The sequence below is a fragment of the Accipiter gentilis genome, chromosome 6 (assembly GCF_929443795.1).
Source record: "Accipiter gentilis chromosome 6, bAccGen1.1, whole genome shotgun sequence".
Taxonomy (NCBI): Eukaryota; Metazoa; Chordata; class Aves; order Accipitriformes; family Accipitridae; genus Astur; species Astur gentilis.
The window spans coordinates 7,903,983-7,928,061 of NC_064885.1; the positions used below are offsets into that span (position 1 = coordinate 7,903,983).

Sequence of the window (24,079 nt, forward strand, 5' to 3'; positions counted from 1 at the left end):
GAGCTGTGACCTTCCCAGCAAAGCTGCTGGGTTGAACTGGGTGCTGGGGGATCCCCAAAAGGGATCCAGGACCGTTGGGCACCATGTGCAGAGAGCTGAGGGAGTGTTTGCCAGACAGGGAAGCTGTCATGCATGTGCCCTCCTTGCCCACAGGCTCTTTACCTCAGCTGGGTGGTGGAGGCCCGGAGGAACATCCTGGCCATCCTGCAGGACATGCCCTCGCTGCGCCCCCCCATCGACCACTTGTGTGAGCTCCTGCCCCGCCTGCAGGCCCGCTACTACTCCATCGCCTCCTCCTCCAAGGTGAGTGTGCTTCCAGCAGGGACTGAGGCTGCTGGGAGACCATTTCAGCTCCACAATGCCGTGGTCCTTGTCTCAGCTGGGAACCAGACATGGGGAACTTGCCCTGGTGACACTTCATGTGAGGGGGGCAGGTTGAGTTACCTCTGTGCATGAGAAGAGGGGGTTATCCCAACTTCCATAGGGTCTGCAGAGGGTCCCACACTACAGCCAGCTGCGCCCTGATACCACCGCCCTCCCTGCAGCCCTGCTTCTCTTCGCCCATAGGTCTTGCCATCAGGGCTTGGAAGCAAGGTGGCATTTTAGGGGTTGGTCGAAATTTACTCTTTACTTTGTGCCTGAAGCCCTGAGGTTGTTGGCAATACTGAGGAAAGCTCAGTGATCCAGTGATGAGTTGGGCACCAGACAGAAGCCTCACAGGGTCATGCCTGGAGGTTTGGTCTGCTAGGGAGGAATAGCTGTCCCAGCATTAATCTTAGGTTAAACTTCTCCCCATCCCTGAGCACAAGGGACTGAGCTGTGGGATTGCTGCAGCTCGCTCTTTGCCTGACGCTGATATCCCTTCCCTGCAGGTGCACCCCAACGCCATCCACATCTGTGCTGTGACAGTGGAGTATGAGACCAAGACGGGACGCCTGAACAAAGGGGTGGCCACCAACTGGCTCAAGAACAAGGTGCCTGACGAGAACGGGAGCAACTCCCTGGTGCCCATGTACGTCAGGAAGTCGCAGTTTCGCCTGCCCTTCAAACCCAGCACGCCCGTCATCATGATCGGACCAGGGACTGGCATAGCCCCCTTTATTGGCTTCATTCAGGAGCGGGCCTGGCTGAAGCAGCAAGGTGAGTGCCTAGAAACTTCCCTGGGGACTGGAGGTGCTGCAGGACGGTGCTCTGCAGGGCCATTTGGTGCCTCCAAGGTGCAGCTTGTACTGCTCACATCGGTGACGGGCCTAGCAAAAAGCAGAGGTGGTGGAGCAGGGTGAACAGCAGCTGAGTGGTTTTGCCCAACACGAGGATGCTTTGTCCTACTCTTGGCCACAGAGGATGTTTGAGGGGACAGATAGACCTAAGCCAGTTCTCTGACCTCTGCCACCACATCTCCGAATAACCATAGTCAAGTCACTTAGACTCATTTCTAAAGCATATGGGTACTTCTGGGAATCAGTCTTGAGCTTCCTCTTATGAACAGAAGCAGTCGCACAGCTCTGCCTCCCCTCGGTTGGCAGGACAAAGGGAGGTGGGGAGGCCAGGTTGGGGGCTGCAGGGAGCCAGCTGATGCGTGCTGTGTGACTCTGTAGGCAAAGAGGTGGGCGAGACGGTGCTTTACTACGGCTGCCGCCGCGAGCGTGAGGATTACCTGTACCGCGAGGAGCTGGCCCGCTTCCATCAGGAGGGAGTCCTCACCCAGCTCAACGTCGCCTTCTCCAGGGACCAGGCTGAGAAGGTACCGCTCTAGTCCCCCAGCCACTTGCTCGTGCTGCCCGCCATCGCTTCCAGCCGTGGCAGGGGGAAGAAAAGGCCCTGAGGGCTGGAGACTCCCAGCCTGGAGCCTCACTGCTGGGGGAAAGCCCATGGCAGTCACAGGAGCACCCAGCACCTCCACTGTCTTTGGAGCCACGAGCACGGGCTTGGCTTCTCCTCCCTCTCCATGGCCTGTGGCGTGGGGGCTCTGCTCCTCTTGCCTCACTCCCACCTTGTTCCTGCCAGGTTTATGTTCAGCACTTACTGAAGAAGAACAAGGAAAACATCTGGAAGCTGGTTAATGAGGGGAACGCTCATATCTATGTGTGCGGGTAAGTCTGGTGGCAGGGAAGGGACTTTGGGAAAACATTGCTATTCTCAGGAAAACGAGTGTGACTCAGTTTACCCACTTGTGCCATTACAAGCCCTGGGAGGCTTACGCTGTCCTTGTTCCAGGGGAGGGCAAGCGGCCAGGCAGACGGGCTGGGGTGAGCAAACTGTCCGTGTTTGGGTGTTGAGAGGCGACCAGGGCTCTGCGGCTCTGATGTATTATTGCCTCACTCATGATCACCCTTGTTTTCAGTGATGCTCGCAACATGGCCCGGGATGTGCAGAACACCTTCTATGAGATCGTGGCTGAGTTTGGGAACATGAGCCAGCCCCAGGCTGTGGACTATGTAAAGAAACTGATGACGAAGGGCCGGTACTCTTTGGACGTCTGGAGTTAAGAGCGGGGCTGGTGGGGCTGGGGAGAGAACGGGTCCCCGGGCGTGGGCCTGTGGGAGGTGGAAAGTGCCTGCTCCCCCACTACTGCTGTGGGTGACAGTGTCATCCCTAGCCCACGGCTACCCCAATGTCACTCCCAACCCCTCCTGGGCCACAGCAGCCCCCCGGGGCAGGCTGTGTACCCTGGGGGGTGGAAGGGGTTGAGAGGGGCAGAGGGGTAGCTCAGGCTGTTGTCCAGGAGCTGCGGTGCCCCTGGCACCCCAGGGAGCACCTCATGGCACCAGCGTTTGCCTTGAGGTCAGGGACAAGGGACACAGCTAACATGGGGCAGGAGGGGGGGACGGTGCCAGGGGAGCTGTGGGGTCCTTCCCTGAACACAAGGTGTTGCCTTATCCCCTGGGGCTGGAGACCACCCTGGCCTGCTGGTACGGGCAGCCTGGGGACAGCAGAGGGGTGGAGGAGCCGGCAGCCCCCTGCACTGTGGGTTTGGCGTGAGGGCATGGCGTGGGGCAGCTATCTGTCCTTGCCTCCCTCCCACCCTGTGACATCCTGGCAGGATGTGGGGCTGGCAGCTGGCTCTGGGCACAGAGCTGCCCCACGCCACCAGGACCCTGCAGGCACCCTGCTCCTTTACCCCGCTGCCCACCTTTGCTCCAGCACACAGCAGGGAGAGGGTGGCTCCTCTCCCCTCTGGAAGAGACCCAGTCTTGGGGGGGCTCTCAGTCCGCAGGGACCCTGCTTGCTCCCTGCAGCCGGCAGCTCCCCTGTGCCCAGCCCCTCCCTCATGGTGCATACGGTCATTTTTTAAATAGTTTTTATTTTAACATCTTTGTGATTTAATCATGGAAAAAACCCCAAAACTTTCAGGCTGTCCAATGACTGTAAATTATTTAAATACATTTGCCCTTGGAATAAAAATACTGTTTCTGTAGTTTGCTTCCTGCCCTCTCTCTACTCAGCCAGAGGGAAGAGGGAGACAGGAGGAGCAATGGGCTGCTAACCAGGAGGAAACTTGGGCAACAGGCAGCAACTCGTGGTTGAGGCTGCGCTGGAGCTGGGGCAGCCCCTGCCCTGGGGTGCTGAGCCCTGGCAGAGCAGCAAGGATGGCAGCTGAGGGGTTGGTGGATGGCTCTGGACTGAGGCACAGCTGTGCTAGATGTGCTGTTTGGTTCCCAACACTTCAGGCGTTCCTGGTGGTAGTACAGGGCTTCTCTTCCCCTAGTCTGCAGGGACACTGAAGTCCTGCTTGGCTCATTGGCTGGCCACAGCCTGTGGCACGGGGCTGTGTGGGTCAGGGGATGCCACGGGAGGGAGCTTGCAGCACTGCCCTCCTGTCCCCACTGCACCGTGCACCCCAGGCTGCTGTGGGGGGGGGGCACTTGGAGATGGCTTTTATTCCCTCCCCCTGACACATAGTGTCAGGCCCACTCAGAGGATGCAAGCTGTTCCGAGACCACCCTGGCACCCCGAGGCAGCACCTTCCCTTTATTTTTATGTGCGCATCCCTCAGAGATGCGAGACCAGGGTGCTGTTTGCACAGCTCCAGCGTGAAGCCTGGTTCATGAAGCCTGGTTCAGACTCGTGCTCCCACAGCTCCTCTGCCCTGTGGCTTGAAGGTAAAGGAGGAACTGGGGTACAATACACCCTGGAAGGCAGCGCTTTTGCACAGCCTCCAGCTGCACTTGAAAGCAAAGAGGGCTGCCAGGGCAGCCAGGAAAGTGATTACTTGCAGCTGATGAGATGTGAGGGCCGTTTTAAGCTCTGCCTTCAACATGCAGGAGCTGCCCTGGCTGCAGGGCTGGGGAAAGAAGGGGGAGAGCTTTGGCCACCCCAGGAGCTGTGGGAGGCAGCCATCACCCCTGGACCCTGCCTTGTCCCAAGGGAGTTGATGCAAGCCAGGCACCCCGGGCTGCCCCCTGCCTGCAGTGGGGTGTGGAGTGCTAGCAGAGCTGGGCTTGACCCCAGAGAACCATCCCAGTAAATGTCTTCAGGGCAGAGGGGAGGGGAGCAGCTGCCCCAGGCACCCTGCTCTCCTGGAGGAGGAAGGCAGACAGGACAGGAGTTGCAGGACACTCCCGACTCCAGGTGAGTGAGCACGGATCCAGCACCGCAGTGAACATGCGGTCTATTTGCGAGCAGGCCCCAAGCTCTGTCCCACACCCAGGCTTCCAAGGAACGAGGTGAGACACCAGAGTCCGGACGGCATCGAGAAGATGAGGATGGGAGATAGAGCTGGTGGGAGAAACAGTCCTGACCCCCACGCTGCCCCCACTTCAATTCCGCTTCGTGTCTTTGTTCTTGTTCTGAAACTTCTGGTGGACTACACGGAGGGTGGTGAAGAAGTTCCCCAGGAAGAGGATGAAGAAGGGGAGGCCGCACATGAGGACCTGTGGGAGCCACAGAGGCACAAGTCAGCAGGAGGGAACGTGCCTGGGGCATCCCCCTCCCCAGGGCAACTGCCTGGGAGCCCCCTTACCTGCCACTCCTTGCATTCTGGGTGCTGGATCATGCGGAAGAGGGTGACAGCATTGTAGAGCTGCCAGAACTGCAAGAGAGAGGAGATTTAGGGGAGTTTCTGCTTTCAGAGGCTCGACCCCATGCTGATGTTTATCCAGCTGCTCCCTCTGGGCACAAACCCCATGCAGACCTCGCCTGAGGCCAGCCTGCCCCACCACACAGTGAAACCCCGTCCAGGCTTGGGGCCAGAGGACCCCAGTTGGGACATCTGCCCCTTTCTTGCCACCTTCTGGAGCCCAACAGCCAGGAGGAAGCCTCAGATCAGCCTACTGCTTTTGGCCATCGGCCTAAATGATCTGACCAAGAAAGAACTCGACCTTCAGCAGCAGCAGCTGCAGAAGGGTTCTCAGAGCCAGCACTTTGGCTGTATTTTGCCCATCGCTTAAGCACTTGGCAGAACTACCAGCAGCCCCGTAGGTCCTCCCCAGCTCGCTAGCCGAGTCATGGACGTGGTGGGTGCTTTGGAGGAAAAGGCTCAGCATTTGTTGAAAGCATTTCCCTGCCCCTGGCATCTGTATCGCATGGCCGCAGCAGCCTGTGGGGACCTGTGTGATATCCAGGCTGCCCAGTGCAGCTGAGAATACAGCACAATCTGCTCCCACCTGAGGCTCTGGCCTCTTGCATGTCCCTGCAAGGATCGGTGCAGACTCACCTGCCCAAAGAAGAGGAAGGGAAGCAGGAACGTGAGGCCTCTCCACATCCAGGACTGGAAGCCCTCTGCAAAGGATGAAGGTTTGCATGAAGACCTGAGAACACACTAGCTGGGGGACCGGACAGAGCCCAGCTCCTGAGGTTGCAGGCAGGGATGTTTGGTGGCCACACCGTGCCTGGCTGAGAAGGTCCTGCCAGGCTAACACAGCCTCACCGTGGGCGTTTGTACGCGCAGGGAGGACTGTGGCAGGGATTCCTAGCGCTAATCTAACGTGGGCCTCTGAAGGAAGCTGCTCTGGTAGACCTGCTCTGGTAGAGCTGCCCTCGCCCGCAGCTGCCATGCCTCAGCCTGAGCACTCGGTGTCGCAGGGGCCGGGGAGGTGGCAGCCCACAAGTACGTGGGTGTCGGAGGGAGGCTTTCTCTCTGTGAAGCAGCTTCCTGGGGGAAGCTCGGATGCCAGGAGCCACATCCACTGCTACCTCGCATCCTGAGGGAGCCAGTCGTGGGCTGGCGACCCCAGGAGAGCAGGAGGAGGAGGGCGTCCAGCCTGTGGGACAGAGCATCTCCCCAGTGCTGCTGCCTCACAGCAGATGCTGCTCGTAGGGTTCTGGGTTATTTGTAGCTTTTACCATTACTGCCACTGATAAACTGCAGCCAAACTAACCTCAAGCCAAAAATAACGGTCACCGTTGCCTTAACAGAAACCACAGCTCCCAGTTAGCTGAGCACCTGTCTGGTGCTGGGAGGAAGGCTGCTAGCAGCCACGGGCCCTGCGGCAATGGCAGGTCCAGTTGGACTGGGACAACCAGTCAGGGAAGATCCCAGCTTACCCACAGTCAGATCCATGTTGTGCCTCTCGCCCAGCGCTCGCAGCCGATATAAGCACCCACTCTGATAGTAGTACTGGAGGAACTGCACAAAGCCTGCAAGGAGAGCATGAATGTGATCAGCAGATGCCCAGGCATCATCCCCTGGCCCCAGCATCAGCTCTGAGATGACTCTTCAAACACCATCTCAGTTCCAGGGCGGTGGAGGGCAGGACAGAGGCCAAGGGAAAACCCAGGTGAGCCGAGAGCTCTGAGCAGCTACAGCCAGGCCTCCACATGTTGCAGAGCTGGGCAGGCATGCTCGGCCTCTGAAGCCAGTCATGGTCCCAGCACATGCGGCAGCACTTACTCTGGTACATGGAGAAGGAGAGGAACTGGTTCCTGAACATCTGGTACATGAGCCCGTCCGGCCTGCAGAGAAACAGTGCTGGCTGGGGGATGTGGGGCTGAAAGGGGAAGCAGCCAGCCCTGCCTACCCCACAGCCAGGGTAGGGGCACTGCCGCCTCGCCCCGGCTCCCACCAAATCAGGGATTTGAGATAGCCCTTCCACAGGAATTGCAGTGCAAGGGATCATGTTTCCCAGCCCAGGGACCCTGCCTACGCTGCCTGCCACGCAAAGGTGCTGACGGCTGCTTTTGTTCAGGGTGCTTGGGCCTGGAGAGGAACGTGTGGCATTGACTGTTAGACCACAACATCCACAGAGGAGGTCTACAGCCATGGCTTAGGGTAGTGAAGGCCCCTTTGTCTGAGCTGGCCGCAGCCCAAGTAGGCTGGGGTGTCCGCAGCCAAAAGATGGGGGGACGCAGACTTACCATGTCAGCATGACACCTGAGAGGAAAGTGGAGACGTAGTGATGGAAAACCCACCAGCCTTTGATTCTGGAAGGCAGACACAGAGAAGGGGCGTCAGGTCTTAAGCACGAATCAAGACCCAAACACGCACCAGGAGAGGAGAGCCAACCCAGCGCCAGCCGCCCTCCAGCTCCCAGGGCAAGGCGAGGAGCAGGGCTGGTTGTGAAACAGCCGTGTGTGGAGCAGGACCCAGTGCCTCCAGTCTAGGCAGCACCCAGGGACTGGGGCTCTTCCCGCACCACCTCTGCATGGGGTGTTCCTCACGCCTGGTATAGCTCGTTACCAGGGTTTGCTACACACCCTGAGTAGGAGGGAGCTGCTCCCTTGGGAAGCACAGAGCTACACAGCGGGTCTGAACTCCCTGGCCTTGCAAAGAGGGACCAACTCATTGCATGCCTCGCTCCCCAAGCCCGAGGGACTCACTTGGATCCATTGTTGATCAAGATGCTCTCCCGGATGGTGAGGGTGCAGTAGTACCACACCAGGAGGAAGTTAAAGACAGCATCTGTCACCCTGGTGGGGAACAAAGCGGGGTGTAAAGACAGCAGCAGAGCCACTGCCCGTGTGTTGGGGGCACAGGCACTGAGACAGCCGTCGCTGCAGGATGCCCAGCCAACCTACGGGCAGGGAGACCTGTTTCTCCACTACAGTCACAGTGAGACCACAGCAGCCACAAAAGCCACCCCACCTCTAGGACAAATGCCAGATCCTTTGTCAGGATCTCTTCTTCAGCTCTGGACCTTTCGGGATGGGAGAGGACAAGGGCCCTGGGAGGAAATCTCTGCCCGGCCCCTTACAGAGAACATCCAAGCCAGACTCACCTGGAGTTGAGAAGGAACCGACAGGAGAAGGAGACAATGAGTAAGATGATGGTGAGGTAGAGCTTGAACTTCTCATACTCATCTTTATAGGCAAACCTGCAGGGAAGCAGAGGGACAGGCTTGGAGCAAGGTGGCTGCTGAAAGTCTGTGTCCTCCCGTCCCATCTGGCTGGACAAAACTGTTGTTCTGTTAGGAACCTCTGGGACATGCTCAGGAAAAATCTCAACCCCTGGGTATTTCTGAGAGGAGAGCACACCAGGCCGCTTTCACACAGGTGAGACAGCTTCAAGACACCACCAACGTGGCGGGTGGTGCAGAGGACTCTGGGGAAGCTGGACAGATTGGCCTCTGCTCAGGTCTTCAAGGGGAGGCCTGGGGGACTGAGAGGGGAACATAGGCTCCTGGCTGGGTACCTCTGACATTAGTGTCCCAGCATAGAGGGGGCTCTTGTAGGCCAAAATCAGCTATTGGTGTTTCCCAGGGGAAGAGGAGGGGGCTCGCCAGTGGCTGCACAAGTCTGTCTCTCCTGGAAGTCTCTAACACAGGGGAAACCTGGACATGGCTTCGGTGAAGGATCCTATTTAGCTCATCAGAGCTAACGGTCCATCCCAGCCCTGTAGCAGGAGCTTAAGGAGGAGGTGAGGACTCAGCTGATTCTGGGAAAGGAAGCAGGGGACAGCCCGGGAAGGGAATCTGCACCAGGCAGGTCAGGCCAGCCATGTGTCTGCACATGCAGCAGCTCAGCCTGGGAGGAGTTGTTGTTTCCTGGTGACAAGGGGATCCCAAGCCAGGCAAAGCACAGGGCAGCAGCGACGAGAGGACCGTACTTGGCCTGCTTGCTGAGCAGCGTGACATTCACGTTCCCGAGCACCAGACTCAGGTACAACCTGGGGAGAGAGCAGAGGCGTTAGGACGGGGAGCTGGCAGCGCTGCTGCGGAGGTGAGGCAGAGCCATCCCCTCTCGTGCCACTGCTGACGATGTGGGGCCGGGAACGAGCCCCCAGCTGTTTTCCACTCGGAGCTGCCAGGCAGCGTGACTGGCACAAACGCCCTGACATCTCCTCCCAAGGGCAGTGGGACGGGTGGCCAAGCACACACCCCACCTCCCATGAGCACTGGAGTGTTTGCCGGGGCTCCCTGCTGTGCACGGCTGCCGTTCGAGGGTGGGTGAAGGGCCACGAGCAGGCAGAGGAGCGAGGGGGACGAGGGCAGCGCTGCAGAGGCTCAGCCTGGCTCCTGCCCAAGCGTCCTCCGGGGAGCTCGAGCAGAGCAGCGCAGCTGTGATGCTGCTGGGAGCAGGGTGACAGCAGGTTTGTGTGTTGCAGCGTTGCAGCCGCAGGGACGTGGAGGGAGGACTTGGTGTTTCACCCAGAGATGAGGCGCCTCTTACCCGTTCTTCTTTGGCAGATAGGCCTCCATCTCGAAGAAAACGTTCTGCCTCTCTTTTATAAGGTTCTGGGTCTCTTGGATGGACTCCTCCTGTTCCGGACTCACATGGGCTTTGCATCTGGGGAGGAAACACGATGCTGGCATCAGGACAGCCTCTGTAACACAATCAGCACGTGCTGGTACTCGATATGTGACTGTCTCAGACAAGGACACCCCAAGGACAGGGAAGATGGGCTGGAGGCAAGTCCACAACTCCATCTGCAGTGCGAGCTCCTCTGTCAGGCTGGGATGTTGTTCAAGAAAAGGAAGCAGGAACGAGGGCAAGGTGAGGCCAGACACAGACGGGTCTTCTCACTCTCGAGGAAGGATGGAGAGAGCTTTGTGCAGGAGGGGGGCAGTTCAAGTTACCTGCAAAGCCCTTGCAAGCTCTGAACTGCAAACAAGGCACAAACCAGAGCAGAGGAAAGGGAAGCTGAGGAAGACCTGCCTAGGTGAGTCCAGACCTCCACAGTGCTTTGCTATCAGTGAGGCTGCAGTAATGTTTGTATTGGAGACAGAGCCATGAGACGAGTTCAATAGCCCTGTCCTTGTTGCTTTCCCCTCCTGCCCCGCACCATTGCAGGACACCAACTCACTTTTTGAGGGACAACGACAGCTCTTTCAGCCGCTTCTTCTGCCGTGCGATGGAGCTTGAGATCCCATCCTGGAGCTTGGTTAGCTCCTCGAGTTTCTGCTTGTACAGCTTGTGATTATCCTGAGGAGAGACCGGCATATGTTACAGCTGCCTGCCCAGCCATCCCTGTCCTTGGGTCCCCTGTGGGGCATCTGTTGATGCATTTGTGAAAAACCGTCTTTAACTTCACCTGCGCAGCAGCTGGGTAAGACAAGAGATGGGCAGAAACTGCAGGCAGAAAACCAGGTGTGTTTGGGGACAGCCTGCAGCCATCCCTGCTTCAGAGGAGGCAGAAGCAGCCGCTGAGGACACCCATCCCCAATCCCAAGGAAGTTATCTGCAGGTGCAGACACATCCACACGGCACAGCCTGGTCCTGCCCTCACACATGGCTTGCGTCCACCCCCCCTCCAGCTGTGGGCTTTGAAAGTCCAGCCAGCAACACGGTCCCGCTCCGGGGATGCTCCCGTGGCTGGGAAACCATTGACTGCGGCACAGGGGATAGGAAAGACTCGGAAAAAAAGGCTGCTGGGGCCAGAGCTACAGCTGAGGGCCACAGCCACCCGGGAGCAGTGGCTTTGACTGCAGGGACAGGATGAGCAACACTCTCTGCTTGGAGGTTCATGCAGCACCTGCTGCTGCCGTGACTTGTGGCTCTGGGGCTCCATCCTGAGCACCCCAGGGAAGCTGGAAGGAGCCCATCAATGAGCTGGACAAAGGGGACAGAATTGCAGCAGGGCTGCAGCCAACTGCCTGGCTCCTCATGTGGCGGTAACCCAACCGCACCTGGGTAAGGCTAGATGCCACTCTTCTGCTATATTTAGAAAGGAAAGAAGAGGAGAGAGCGTGCTGGATCAATGCTCCTTGTCCAGGTCAGCTGGAAAACAGCCTCACCTCGACCACAGGCAGCCTGAATGCCACCTCCACCAGGTGGAATTAAATGCTGCTCACAACAACCCTTGGACTAGACCTTGACACACACACATTTTAGCCTCCATAGCTCTTATCGAGCACTTTATCAGCAGATCTCAAAGCTGTTCCCAAAGGAGAAAGGTGAAACCAAGACGCAGAGGAGGGAAACAACTCATTCTCCCTCTGGTGACAAACAGCAGAAGGGTGGGAACGGATCCCAGATAGCCCTGGCGCCCCCAGCAGTGATTTATGTCCCTGATCTCTCACGGGACATGCCCTGCTTGACCATCAAGCTTTCCTGCTCCCATCTGGACTCATCTCCTTCTATTGCTCTGGAGTTAACTGAGAGCGAGCGGCTTTTGTGACAATTCCTTTAGATGTGCCAGCGTCTGAGCACCACGCTTGGAGACAGCCTGGATCAGGAGCCTCTCCAGGAGAACGTTCCCAAAGGAAAGGGCCGGCACTGTGCAGCTGCACGCAGGGTTCAAAGCGAGCAACCTGGGACATCCACACAACCCCTACGGAGCAAGAGGAGGTTTCTCAAAGCCTCCCTTGCCCCAGATTTGGGCACAGCTGCAACGTGACCGCAACAACATCCGCTTTGCCCCGCTCCCAGGGGGGAAGAAGGGGGAAAGGGAACTGGTGCAGATGCAGCTGGTTGAGCTGAACCGCAGCAGAAGATGGTTAGCCAATCTTTTCCTTGGGTGACCCCTACCTGAGCTGAAGCCTGCCCACTCCTTCCCCTGGCGGTGAGCGCCCTGGGGATTACACAAAGCAGGTGGAAACATCTCTGATACTAGTCACCCTCCCAGCACAGAACCCCTGGCTAGCCCTGGTGGGTGATGGGGCACTGGAGGGAGGGTGCCCGGGGTCGAGGGAGGCAGGCTCTCGGGACAAGGCGCCTGGCTGTAGCGTGACCAGATTCCTGGCTGTCTCCACTCTGCTGGCCGGCTCTGCTGTGAGGCTGGCTTTGGACTTGCCAGAGCCAGGCTGAGAGGAGCGATAAGTAGTGTGAAACAGCATCTGCGTAGCTCATTCCCAGCCATGCCATGCCAAGCAGTGCCGCTCCCCACTCCAAGCCTTTAAAAGCCCAGAGACCTCGTGTCTCCACGCCACATCCATCGCAGGCTGAATAATTAGATTGCCCCAGCCCTGGAAAGCCCCAGTTCTTGCCAAACTCCCGTGTCCAGGCTCCTTGGTGGTGCCCCGGCACAGCCTGGCACCCCCTGCCCTGCTCGGAAACCCTTTTCCCAGAAGCACAAGGGCTCGTTTATCAGTCGTGACCGAGGGCTGGGGCAGGGGAACAGCGGGAAAAGCGACCGGAATCCGAGCAGGGAGACCTCGCTTGCCCCCGGCACCCGTTAGGGATGCTGCCGGGGCACACACACACACACACACCCCCGCCCCGCGGAGGAGCTTTCACCCCCGGTGACAGTAACCCCGGGGTGACCCGGCTCGGCCGTCCCCGCCGCGGTGCTTGGGGGACGAGGCGAACCCTGATGCAACGGCGGAGCCGTCCCTCCGCCCTCGGCGCCGACCGGTGGTGGTTGCCCAACCGGTGGCTGAGGTCACCGGGCCCGGGTCTCCCGGGGGAAGCTCCTCTCGGTCTCTGGAGGCCGGTAGCCGGCGGGGTGCGGCTGCCCGCGGGCACGACGGCGGTACCTGGATGCGCTGGTATCCGTCCTGCAGCTCCTCCCACTCCCGCAGGCACTCGGCGGCCGAAGTGCCGCAGGCCATGGCGGCGATGGCGGCGGGCGAGCGGCCCCGGCCCGCGGCGCTGGGCTGCGCTGGGCGGCCGCCGCCTCCCGGCCCGCTTCCGGGCACGCCCCGCCGGGGGCGGGGAAAGGGGCGGGGCCGAGGGGTGGAGGGCGGGGCCAGCTTTAGCCTGGGTTTTTCTTGTAAGTAGCGGCCTGGATTAAGGAGGGAGAAAAAACCAAAAAATCAGAGACCTTTCCCGGGCGCTCAGGGCTCTTCGAAGCTCAGGGGGCCGGTCCGCTGTCAGCTCGGGCGGTTCTGGGTGTAAATTCACCTACAGAACGGTACAGGCCGGCTGGCTCCGTCCCTGAGCGCACATATTTGAATTACAAACAGAGCGGGGGATGATCTAAATTGAAAAAAACCCGTAAATCCTTAGCACAGAGTGCAAGGAAAGCCCAGGAGCGTTTTCTGTAATGTTTTATTTTGTGACGCCAACATGAAGAATTCACGGTGCGGTAAGAGAGAGGACAGTACTGAGTTTAGATTCCACGTAACAGGATTGATGCTTCAAAATTACCAGCCGTGCCAAGAGCTTTGGTTGCTGTATTAGAAGGTGGCACGTGGGAGGCGTGGTCTTGACCCAAAATAATGCAGAGCTAAAGACGAAAGCCTTTCCATTACATTAAGATCTTTTTCCAAACAGTTCAGGGAACTTTCTACCGACACAGTGGTATGGACAGGGAAGCGCCTTTCCCTGCTGGGTGTTCTCTTTGCTACCTGTCAGTAGTTTGGTTCAGAGATGTCTGTGATCGTGGCCCCGTAGATTTGGGTCTCCCAGTCTGAGAGCTGTTTCACAAAACCCCGGTGTGGTCTCATGTTAGTTTTGCATTTCAGAACGTAGTCCCAAGCTCTCTGTGAACAGAAGGAAAGAAAAGAAGTGTTAGGAATTTGAACTGAATGTGAATCTGAGGTAGGTACACGAAGCAGCTACACCTGTGGATGACACAGCTTTGTATTTACTCCCCGTGTTGGACAGCAAGAACCTGCAGATAAGACTTTGGCTACCAAAGTAGGGACAGTCTGGATCCAGATGTGAACTTCTGAGAAGCCTGCCACCTTCATGCTCTGCTTTCCTGGATACGAGGACAACTCGGGCTGCTCTCACCACCTGGCAGGTATCTTGCGTTATTTTACACCGATGGAGCAATGCAGCCCTGGATTTTTACCCTAAAATGCTCTTTCTTCCATGGATGATAAGCAAAGCAGTGAAGTATCAGCTATTCACAGGGAAGCAACAAAGGTTATCATGTTTCTGGATTGGTGTGACCTGATATGGCAAAACAGCTATGACACTCCAGTTATCCCACTGCATTAATCACAGTCATCTTCATTATTTGTTAGTCCCAAGTAATCAGCTAGGAACTCTGCTACACACAGGGTAGATCCGCCAGCATTATTTGGCTTTACTGCAGCTGCATCCTTGGGTTTACCCAGTAGTGCTCATCTTCCTGCTTTTAAAAGAGACTGCCCCCAGCACCTGGAGGATTGCTTAAGCGTAATGAGACCAAAGGTTAGAAGATAGTGCTCCATTGGTTTGTTTTTCTAATCTCAATGATTCTGCAGGCTCCGAGGCTGATCTTCCAATATTTACTCCTCTGGGCCCACAGTGTGGATGTCTCTAGTTCCCCTGAACTCAATAGATCTACTCACATATCGATTACTGACAGAATAAGGGGCTGCACATCCCACGTCTGCCTTTCTTTTGCAATATCTGCATCTCTGGAAGCTTTCGAAGATCTTTGCCTAGACTGGCTGAAGGATCACACGGGAGTCTGTTGCACTGCTTTTGTCTGCAAGAAACAAACTTGTCTGCCAGGGTAATCCCCCAGGAAAGCTTCGCCCAGTCAACTGTGGGCAAGCACTCCCCAGGCGAGCCGCAGCATGCTGCTGCTGTGTCAACCTTTCCTTCTTCTTTTTTTTGGCACTTAGTAAAATCCTGAAACAAGCCTGTTGATACCAACTGAGAGAAATTGCAAGGTTCAGCTTTTGACTTTTGCACTGCCATTGCAAGCACCTTCAGTAATTTAGCGTGCAAGCGAATGGTTATCAGCGTGCAGAAACAATCACACCCAGCATTAGTAGCAGAGACTAAATAGTGTCTGCAGCCCTGTTGGCAGGCTCAACCTGAAATTACCCATTGGCACACAGCTACGGTAAGAGATTTCCTCTTATGTTGCAAATGTTTTCACAAAATCAATTAAATTATTAGATATAGGCCCAGCTTCAGTGAAGCTTGGATCAATTCTTTCAAGCTCCCAAAGGAGGAAACACTTTCCAAAATAGGACAACCTTTTTAAGGAGATGCCTTTCAGTTCCCATGGGAACTAGCCTGCTCTGTGCTAAGCAGGCACCACCATGGGATGGTGCCTACGGCAGCACGATGTCCATGCGTCGTATGCAAACGGAAAAAGGGCCTGGCACCAGGGGAGGCTCTTGCACAGCCGGGTCATTCTCAGCCATCATTCGTTATTTTTCTTACATTATTCAGAGCTATGGAACAGCATGTACTGGCCATCTAACCTGTACATGCCTCCCGGGCTAGTATTATCCCATTCCAGATTTCTCTACAGTAGTACCTGTGGGAAGGGGATTGCTTCTGGAGAAATAAAATAGGATTTTGGAAGAAGTCAGTGCTGATGCTGAAGTAAGTGGTAAATCAGAGCCCTGCAAGCACTGGGTTCTAATTGCCCTGTAACCCCATGGTATTAAGACATGGGATTAACTCCAGTAGCTTCCAGGTACTTTCTTTCTCAGATCCAGGAGAGCAGAAATGCTAAGATCTGTAACCACAGCTTTATTTTTATAGCCCTGTAGTTAAGGAGGGAAATACAAGAATATGACAGGTGCCAGGGTAAGGACTCACAGATCCAAAATCACACCTAAGCCACCTCCTTAACAGTATAAAGAGGCTGCAATCTGATACAACAGAATCTGTTACATTATCAGGTGGATAGTCTGCATCAAAGCACAGATAATGGCTTTCTCATTACTACAGTAATGAGGCTTCAGAAACAGAAATAAACTGCAGACTGAGCCAGTATCTGTGGGAAATATGACAGTGATGTACCTTCAGGGAAAACTGACAGGAATGCATAAGATAGGCCATGGTTGCTGTGCTGCTCCGGCTTATCCCCAGGCTAGAGAACACCAGTACCGCTCCATGATCCAGCTGAGCATCTGAGTAAAGAAATGCCAATCACAAATTAGTGATCTGGGAAATCAAACTTCCAGTTGTACAGTTGAGCTCTAATTCAGTGACAGCTGACAGGCTAGCAGCCTGAGCGACAGGACCCCTCATGAACCCTGACAGCAGCAGATGGGCACTGCCAGCTCCTGTTTCTGTAGCGTTTGCTTTTCTTAGAAATCCAGAGATAAAATATGGCTTCGAAGACCAGAACAAATGACAATGGCCAGTCAATGCTTCATTACAGATCAGTGTCGCCTTTACATCAGATAGCTGAAGAAAAGTGGCCTACCAAGACCAATCAGCTGTGGTCAACATCACATCAGCTACTCAAACTCTTCCCAGAAATGTTCAAAGATATTGAAATTTGTGATCAACGCAAGCCTAACTGTTCTCCACTGAAGCTGGAGGAATCAGCAATCAAACTGGAGGGACTGACTTCCAGTCCCTTACCCCTCTATGGTGATCACCAGCAGGAAGCCTGTATATGCCAGCTAGGGCACTGGTTTTATGATGTTTTTATGATGGATACTTTAAAGTGAAAATTGCTAAGATCAGCAAACTCATTTTCTACAAAAGCCAAGCCCAGGGATGCTGTCAGTCACTCCTAACCACATCAACTCTGCTCCCTATGCCTAAAAGGTTGCCTATTTTATTAATAGCCTTTTGAATTCTTTCCCTCACTTTCCAGAGCAGGCAGCATGACATGTTTTTGGAATATCAGCAACTGAACTCTAGAATTCATAGGGCAAAGCCTCTTCTTTTACTGCTGTCAAGAGGTTGTGGGGTTTTGTGGTTTTTCCTTCAAGCTCTAAAACAGAGTTTTCTGACTTATTTCTACCATGAGATACTATTTCTGTTCTAAGACCTGAGCAGCAATGGCCTCACTCCAACATACACCTGGCATGAGGACACTCACACTCCTCTCAGAGTATGGGGAGAGCTTTAGTCTACTGCTCACCCATAACCGTTCCAGTTTAAGTAATCTACTCTAGATTGTCAAGTAAACAGTCTATCAAGTAAACAGTATACACTTCCACAGGAGCTACGGCTACTAAACTCTTAACAGTCTTTTTGGAAACTTCCACAAACTTATGTGGGAAAGAAACTTTCTTCTGAAATACTACTGGGAAAAACCCTGGGGAGAAATGAAAGGCAAGTAAGTGTATTTTGATACTTGGGTTTTAATGCATGCAGATCACGACATTCAGTTCAGGACTACAAAATTATATGCTCAAATATTGTTTCCTTGTTTCTTTGTTTGCATCCAGTTGTCATTTCTTATTTTGTACTTAGATTATAAGGTCTATGGGGACAGGGTGGTCTTTTGCTTCTGGGTCTGTACAACACTCAACTCAGCAGGGCCTTGGTCTGTGGTAGGTGTTATTTCATAACTGTGATAAAAGATAACGACACGGTTACACACCATCACAGGATGGAGCTCTGGGAGCTGTCTGCTGTGCTGCTGCAGACACTATGCTGCGGAGACTATGTTTTTTTATTGCCCTCTCTGATGTAATCAGCTGAATGCGGGCTTATGCCGTCCAACCTGAAAATCTTCCTAGGCCCTATGGTGGGTCTGCACTGGAAATTACAAAGATGAGCAGCGCCTTGTGGTAAGTTCTCCAATGTGTGTCACACTGATGTTCAAGTAAAGCTCTGGTGGATGAAGATTTGGGCTGTTAAGGGTCAAAGGGTTGTATTTAAGAATGAAGGAATAGGAGACAATCCTATGAAGCCCGGGTAGACATCCTGCAGCAAAGCATTTCCAGATCAGGTGGAAAGCTCACTGTTATCAGAGTGAGGTGTTCTTTAAAGTGAGTAGGAACATCAGAGTCAGATGCCCTGTAAAATCTCCCGGTCCATCAGGCTAGTTAGTAAGGCAGCTCTGGTATCCATTAGGGTGTGGGCTTGCTTGGGAGTATACTGATCTTGAAAGATTATGACCCTCCTGTCTGAGCTTCCTGTTGGAGTGAATTGCAGTCACTCCCATCTAATATCCTAGAGTGAGCAAGGTCTCAGGAATTCCAGATCAGGAACAACTCACCTATGAAATGACAAATGGTGGCAAAGGAAGAAAAAAGATCTGCTTCGAGTGAATCTGGAACAGATATATGGAGGTATTTACTGCCTTCTGCAAACCTGGGAAAAGAGCACAGACCATGACATGGACCAGAGAAGCAACTTTGAAAAAATGTGTTTGTTGGAGGCAAGCTGATAATTTTGTTTGCTGTTACATGTGTTGAGTTTTTCATCATCGTCATCATTAACATTATGATAAGGGATTTGTTATGGTAAGACACCAAGATGCTTGTAATACAGAACCAGTTTTAATTACTGATTTTCTGTTCCACATAGTATCAGCACTGATGTCTTAACTTAACCTACAGCTTCCTTTATCTGTGAGCTAAATGAAAACGGATTAACTGAAAGCAAGAGTGCCTTCACAGTGTGCATATTGGCAGTTTTGTGGACATAGCCCCCAATTGCCTTCATGTGGTTTTCTGTGACAGCATCCTCCTCCTTCCACAAGCTCAGAAAACTCAGAGAACTAATGGAGCAAAAAATTGGTGAGGAATTTCTGAAATGTTAAGGCACATCATGCAGAGGGTATGGGAAGATTACCCACGGCACAGAGACCTTTGATGTTTTCCTCTGGAGCCAAAGACATGAGAAATGTCTGCTGGTACACATGTCCTGGGGTAGGTAACTGGGTTTGTTACTAAACTTTGTTTTGGTCACCACACTGAGAAATGCCACTGGATTTTTCACTGTGTGAAATGGCATTTCCAGGATGGCCTACAGACTCTGCTGAATGATTGGGGATAGATGTAGGTAAGGAAGGAAGACCAACAATGTGAAACATTGGTGATTTAGCTTTTCCACTGATGTGTTTGTAAGATTTTGCTCTGAAAGCTATTCAGAGATACACGTTCTTCCCAAAGGATGGTGGTATGCAATAGATTCAAAATGCCAACAGCCTCCCAGTCCTCCTCTTACCCAATCCACCCATGTCATGGTCAAAGGCTACAGGACTGCATTGCTGCTGTTCTAACTCTGGAGTAGAGATTGGAAAAATGAGCATGAAACAGCACTCGAATCTGCAGTGAACAACAGAGGTTTCCTTGGAAGTTCACAGGCACTGACTCCTCTGTGAACGGGCTCTGGTGCTGTGCTACCTCACTTTTTTCACAGGCACAGACATTGGTGAGGGTAAACCTTGAACTATTTAACTTACACTGTTGCAGGCTGTTCAGAGATGTTGACTTGTGCTTTGATCTTCAGATCTTTCTGAATTTGTTGGTCACAGGCCTGCTTGAAATTGCCCATATATAACTTTGCAGGCAGTATTTCTACAGGGTATGAGTGGAAGTTGTCTAATTCCTGCCGGAGAGAAACCATAGGCTCAGTTTAGAGAGTGTATTTGCTCCTACTAGCTTGGTAAGTTCTTAAACAGAAGTCACGTGAAGAACTGAACACACACTTAGTCAACAGCCCATGACACATTCTAGTATAATGAAGAGTGCAAAGAAATTCAATCACCTGGACTTTCTGTGTATTGAAGTCTTTGCTAGATTTACTGAGAATAATTGACAGCATTGCTGTCATTGTGGCATTACTTGAAACAAATCCTAACTAAACAGGAGGCAGCATATATTCTTTACATTGTCTGGAGGGATTGCAGCATAACAGATTCATCTGGTGTTCTCCCCGGTTACTGTTTGCAAGTCTAAACGAAATCATCTGCCACCTGCAGAGCTGCAGGTGCCATGCAGTGGCACAACACAAGTCACTGCTTCCAGTGTCTGCAGTGTGAAGGCTGAGAATAAAAATACACAAATAGCCAATAGTGCCTCTACATCCCTAACTGATACTTGGCTAATGCTACAGCATAACAATTTAAAGGAACAGAGAACAACAGCTTAAACTGAGAGCCAAGGAGGTACTCTCTGTCCAACTGAATCTGATGGGGAAGTTGAGCAGTTTGCTACCCTTCACAAAGAAGCACAAAGTGAACTGATTTTCTCTCCTGTGCTGTGGCATCCCACAGGTTAGCACTGTGTCATGGGCTATTTCACGTGAACCAGAAGTGAATAGGAACAGTGGAAACAAAAGACATGTTGCGATGAGATGCTCTCTGCTGTCCAGCGCCCTCTAAATCTGCACTGCCTCAGGTCCTGTCCTAGATGTGGAAAAAAGGGTAATTGTTTCTCATAAGCTAAATAGATCAATGTTTGTAGATGAAACCAAACAATTAGGATACCAGTGTTCCCGTGGATGGCTGTTTTCCTTCTGGGCCTGTTGAAACAATGCACCAGCACTTGCTTTGTGATCCTTCCTGTTGAAAAGCTTTGCAGACATGGAACACAATGCTTGATAGGAATTGTACTTCTGTCTGAAAACATTTACCGTGTACCATCCCAGATAACCACGTGTGAGAGAAGAACCTGCTTCCTTTCATCATTTGCTACTGTTTGTTTAGTTATCTGTACTCTCCAGTGGGCCAGTTTCAGGGTTATCAGAGAAACCCTCCCAGGTTGTTTTCATGAGCTTTCTTTCACACAAGAGGAAAAAAAGGCAAAGTGTGGCTGTAAAAGAACTAGTGGTGAGACTCAGGGCAAGCACAGTAACTCAAATTACATTTAATTCCTTTGTTTGAAATTATTCTGATAGCAGGTTTACAACACCATTTAATTTGAATTCATTAGCCATCATCAGCTGAATATGAATGCTAACGTCTTCTACTTGCAAATTAGTCTCATCTCACCTGAGGCATCCACAATATCTTCTGAGTCCTCAGAAAATGATAGCAAGCTGAAAAACGCTTGTATCCTCCCCTTAGGACAAGGACGGGATGGCGGGTGAACTGCTCTAAGCTTCTGGCATACTGGACGGCAGTTCCTTCCTCAGCATCTAATGAGATCAAAAAGCTGTTTGCCAGGGCAGGTTCAGAGTGCCTCCATCAGCACTGGAGGTTACATCTGTCCCACTGACACCGACAGAAAATTCCTTTTCATTTCACCTAATGGTCTGTAGAGAGCCTTGTTAAAAGCTAGACTTATTCAAAATTTTACTGTTGCTACAGGTCAGTCACAGAACATGCTGGTTTTCACCTCTTGTCCTGATCTATTATTCCTCTCCTGGTTTCTTTTGTAAGTCTAGATCAAGATTTTTTTCCCTCCCCAGTATTCTTTGGGAAATGCTTGTAATAATTTCCCTAATAGGGAAGTATTATTAATTTAAATCTAATAATCTCAGTTTAATGGAGCCCCTTTTCTTTAGTCTGCTTTAGGCAAAGGGGGAAAGAAGGAGGTATTGTGAATAAATTCTTCACAAGTGTTTTGAACACTCCCCTCAGTGAAGTATAATATGTGAGATGGCTGCCCCCCCCCTTCTCCCAAGGGATCCATCCCACCTGCCTCTAGCTATGTCTGCTTCATAAATAGATCAGCACAATAGAAACCCACTTCTGATTCTTCACACCTTCCCTTGCTACTGTCTCATCACCGAGCGTTTATAAGCATGCTTGCTTTATTCATTCCCCTTACACTCCCAGATATTTTTCTTGAACAAATGATGTAAATCTTTGCTGAAACTACAGTAGCCTTTATAAAGCTAATAGGAGCCAAAGAAACATACAGAAGTGGTTCTGCACACAGCAGAACTCCTTGCCAAAGGATGCGTGAAAGCTAAACATTTCCATGGTTCAGGGAAGACTGAACAATTACATGGAAAAGTTTCCAGCTCTTCACACTTCTCGGTGAACTCCATCAAATCACCACCCCCATTAAAGCTAAGTCTTTTAGAATATGATAATGTGAAAGCCTTTTGTAACCCTCAAAGAAGGAAGTACTCACTCTGTGAACATACGGAACTTGAGTCAGTGTTTTCAGTGTGTAAAGACCCACTGCTCCCTAAAAGACAATCATTGGACAAGCCCAATTTCAGTGAAATGTGGGAAAAAAAATTCCTCATATGCAACAAGGAACTTCAGAGGGATCAGTCCACAGATAGGAAACCAGGTCTGCCAGGACGCTTTGAAATAAAACCTGGATTTCTGAAGCCTAAGAACATATGCAACACAGTGAAAAACCACATGTATAGCACAGATGTTCATTTTTCAAATAAAACTGGGTAAATTTGCATCTCTTCTAATAAGCTCATAAAATTAAATGACAAATGGGAAGAATACCTATCTGACAGTGAGGTCTTGACTGACATGGGTCACACGTACCTTTTTCTTTCTCCTCTTCCTCATAGTCACAGCAATCCAAAGAGCTGGTCTCACAGTCATACACCACACAGTATCTGACACACCCCAGCTCCTCTGAATCCGGTACCAGGTACTCCCCTGTAGGACTCTACCAAAACCACAGAGGATTTCTATCAGGAGCACAGCTCCACTCTTTTCTTGTGGCATCAATGCTACATCCTGCGACATCTTGCAAGTTACTACTCTATAGCTATGGGATAGGTTTGGGGCTATGTCTGCACTTGACGGTGAAAGACCCAGTTAGAATTCAGAAATGACGCAAACTACGCCGGATTGCTTCATCAGCTGCAGCGGTAAAGATGCCAGCACAGTCCTTTGTGAGACAAGGCCAAATATGTTAATTCTTGTGCAATATTTTTCCTGATATACAGCTCCTATGTGCCAACCCTTTGGGCTACTGAAGCCACCTTTGCTTTGTGACAGAATACATCCCCCCAGTGGCAGAAATGGAACATGGCTGAAACAGGCAGGGGAGAGACTGGGACAATTCCCGCGGGTTTAAAGCCGATTTTGGCTTACTGCTAATTGCTAAATCCAAGGATGGTTTACACAAACGGTAAGCCCCTCACCTGTTCAATCCTGCGTGCTGTAATAATATGGCTTTCATCGTATTCACGCTGAGTACGAGCATCTGAAAAAAACCAACCAAGACAGAGCAATTGGCTTGTTTGATGCTTTAAAGGTAGAATCCTGTTTGTAATTCAGTCAGTGGGAATTCAGGCACCAACATCAACCAGGGAAAGAGATTCGGGTTTTTAGACACTGAGACTTTCTGATGTGGCTGTAACGAATGCCAATACTGATACGAGTCTACGTGTAACACCAGGTGATGCCAGCAGCTTTAGTCCTGACCCAAGCGTGGTACCTACCGCGGTGTTCATGGCGCCAGTCCCATGCTCTGTTCTGCTCTGCCCTGTGGCGTAGCCAGGCCCCCACTCACTGGGCCTGCTCTGACCTCCCGGTGTCCAGCACCTCCACCCCTGTGCTGCCCCAGAGACGGGGAGAGGGGCACCGGAGAGACCCCAATCCCACTCCCAAACTGGCCGATTCCCTCGCTGAAACACTTAATAATGTTGCAATATCAGGCACCCTTTTGGGGGGTATTGGCAGCATGCCGGATGCAAATGTGTCTCAGCAATTTTTATGCAATGGTCAAAAAATCTTGTCCACCTCTACAACCTCCGGGAGCAGCCGGGAAGAGTGTGTATCCCTGGGACGCATCAGAGCAGGAGGAGCTGGACGTGACAAAAGCAGTACCGGCTCACGGCACCTGAAATGGGATGGGAGAAAGGCCCCAACTGCAAGGCCCCAGGAATTACGAGACGTAATGTGTGCTCTTCCCCGGAGCCCACAAACCCCATTTCTCCTCAGGAAACCTGCAGCAGGAGCAGGGCTCCCGCCCGCCGGCTCACCCAGCAGGCACAGGTAGTTGGGCTCCGCCAGCCGGGACACCCGCCGCTGCTGGTTGAGGATGTTGTAGAGGCGGCCGGGCTCGCAGAGCTCCATCCCCGCCATCCCCCGCCGACAGGGCGGTTGTCGCCGACAGGGCGATTATCGCCGACGGGGCGATTATCGCCGACAGGCCTCACAGCCCGGCTGGCCGCGTTGCCGTGGCAACGGCGGAGCGCAGCCCGCGGGCGCCGCCTGGTTGCTAGGGTGGGCACGCGCCGGGCCGTCGCTAGGGGTGACGTCAGGTGCGGATCTCGCGAGGCTTTCTCTCTCTCTCCCCCCCTC

The 24,079-nt window shown here is 52.8% G+C and overlaps 3 protein-coding genes across 8 annotated transcripts in view; 1 reads left to right on the top strand and 2 right to left on the bottom strand.

Moving 5' to 3' along the window:
* The window catches only part of LOC126039315 (NADPH--cytochrome P450 reductase), a 31,601-nt gene extending 28,240 nt beyond the window's left edge, over window positions 1–3,361 (top strand). For all 4 annotated transcript variants that reach the window (XM_049802343.1, XM_049802344.1, XM_049802342.1 and 1 more), the window contains 5 exons: window positions 154–303; window positions 873–1,140; window positions 1,599–1,744; window positions 2,008–2,093; window positions 2,345–3,361. In XM_049802343.1, the coding sequence (XP_049658300.1) occupies window positions 154–303; window positions 873–1,140; window positions 1,599–1,744; window positions 2,008–2,093; window positions 2,345–2,489 (795 nt within the window). In that variant the 3' untranslated portion in view covers window positions 2,490–3,361. The remainder of the gene's footprint in view (window positions 1–153; window positions 304–872; window positions 1,141–1,598; window positions 1,745–2,007; window positions 2,094–2,344) is intronic.
* TMEM120A (transmembrane protein 120A) lies at window positions 3,318–12,951 on the bottom strand. Of its 2 annotated transcripts, XM_049802345.1 has the most exons (12): window positions 12,792–12,951; window positions 10,181–10,299; window positions 9,547–9,663; window positions 8,984–9,043; window positions 8,157–8,252; window positions 7,759–7,848; window positions 7,297–7,362; window positions 6,833–6,894; window positions 6,487–6,579; window positions 5,657–5,721; window positions 4,964–5,032; window positions 3,318–4,874 (listed from the first exon to the last, which is right to left on the bottom strand). In XM_049802345.1, exons 1-12 carry the CDS (start codon window positions 12,864–12,866, stop codon window positions 4,761–4,763), a joined length of 1,026 nt encoding a protein of 341 aa, XP_049658302.1. In that variant the 5' UTR covers window positions 12,867–12,951; the 3' UTR covers window positions 3,318–4,760. The 2 variants fall into 2 exon arrangements, with proteins under 2 accessions (XP_049658302.1, XP_049658304.1); XM_049802347.1 differs by lacking the exon at window positions 8,984–9,043 and having other exon boundaries at window positions 3,362–4,874.
* A 122-nt stretch (window positions 12,952–13,073) lies between these two features.
* Window positions 13,074–23,922, bottom strand: STYXL1 (serine/threonine/tyrosine interacting like 1). Of its 2 annotated transcripts, XM_049803573.1 has the most exons (9): window positions 23,758–23,922; window positions 22,915–22,976; window positions 22,307–22,433; window positions 21,930–21,986; window positions 20,840–20,985; window positions 19,310–19,455; window positions 18,119–18,213; window positions 15,955–16,064; window positions 13,074–13,739 (listed from the first exon to the last, which is right to left on the bottom strand). In XM_049803573.1, the coding sequence occupies exons 1-9, from the start codon at window positions 23,858–23,860 to the stop codon at window positions 13,608–13,610; spliced, it is 978 nt and encodes a 325-aa protein (XP_049659530.1). In that variant the 5' UTR covers window positions 23,861–23,922; the 3' UTR covers window positions 13,074–13,607. The 2 variants fall into 2 exon arrangements, with proteins under 2 accessions (XP_049659530.1, XP_049659531.1); XM_049803574.1 differs by lacking the exon at window positions 21,930–21,986.
* Between the last annotated feature and the right edge of the window lie 157 nt (window positions 23,923–24,079).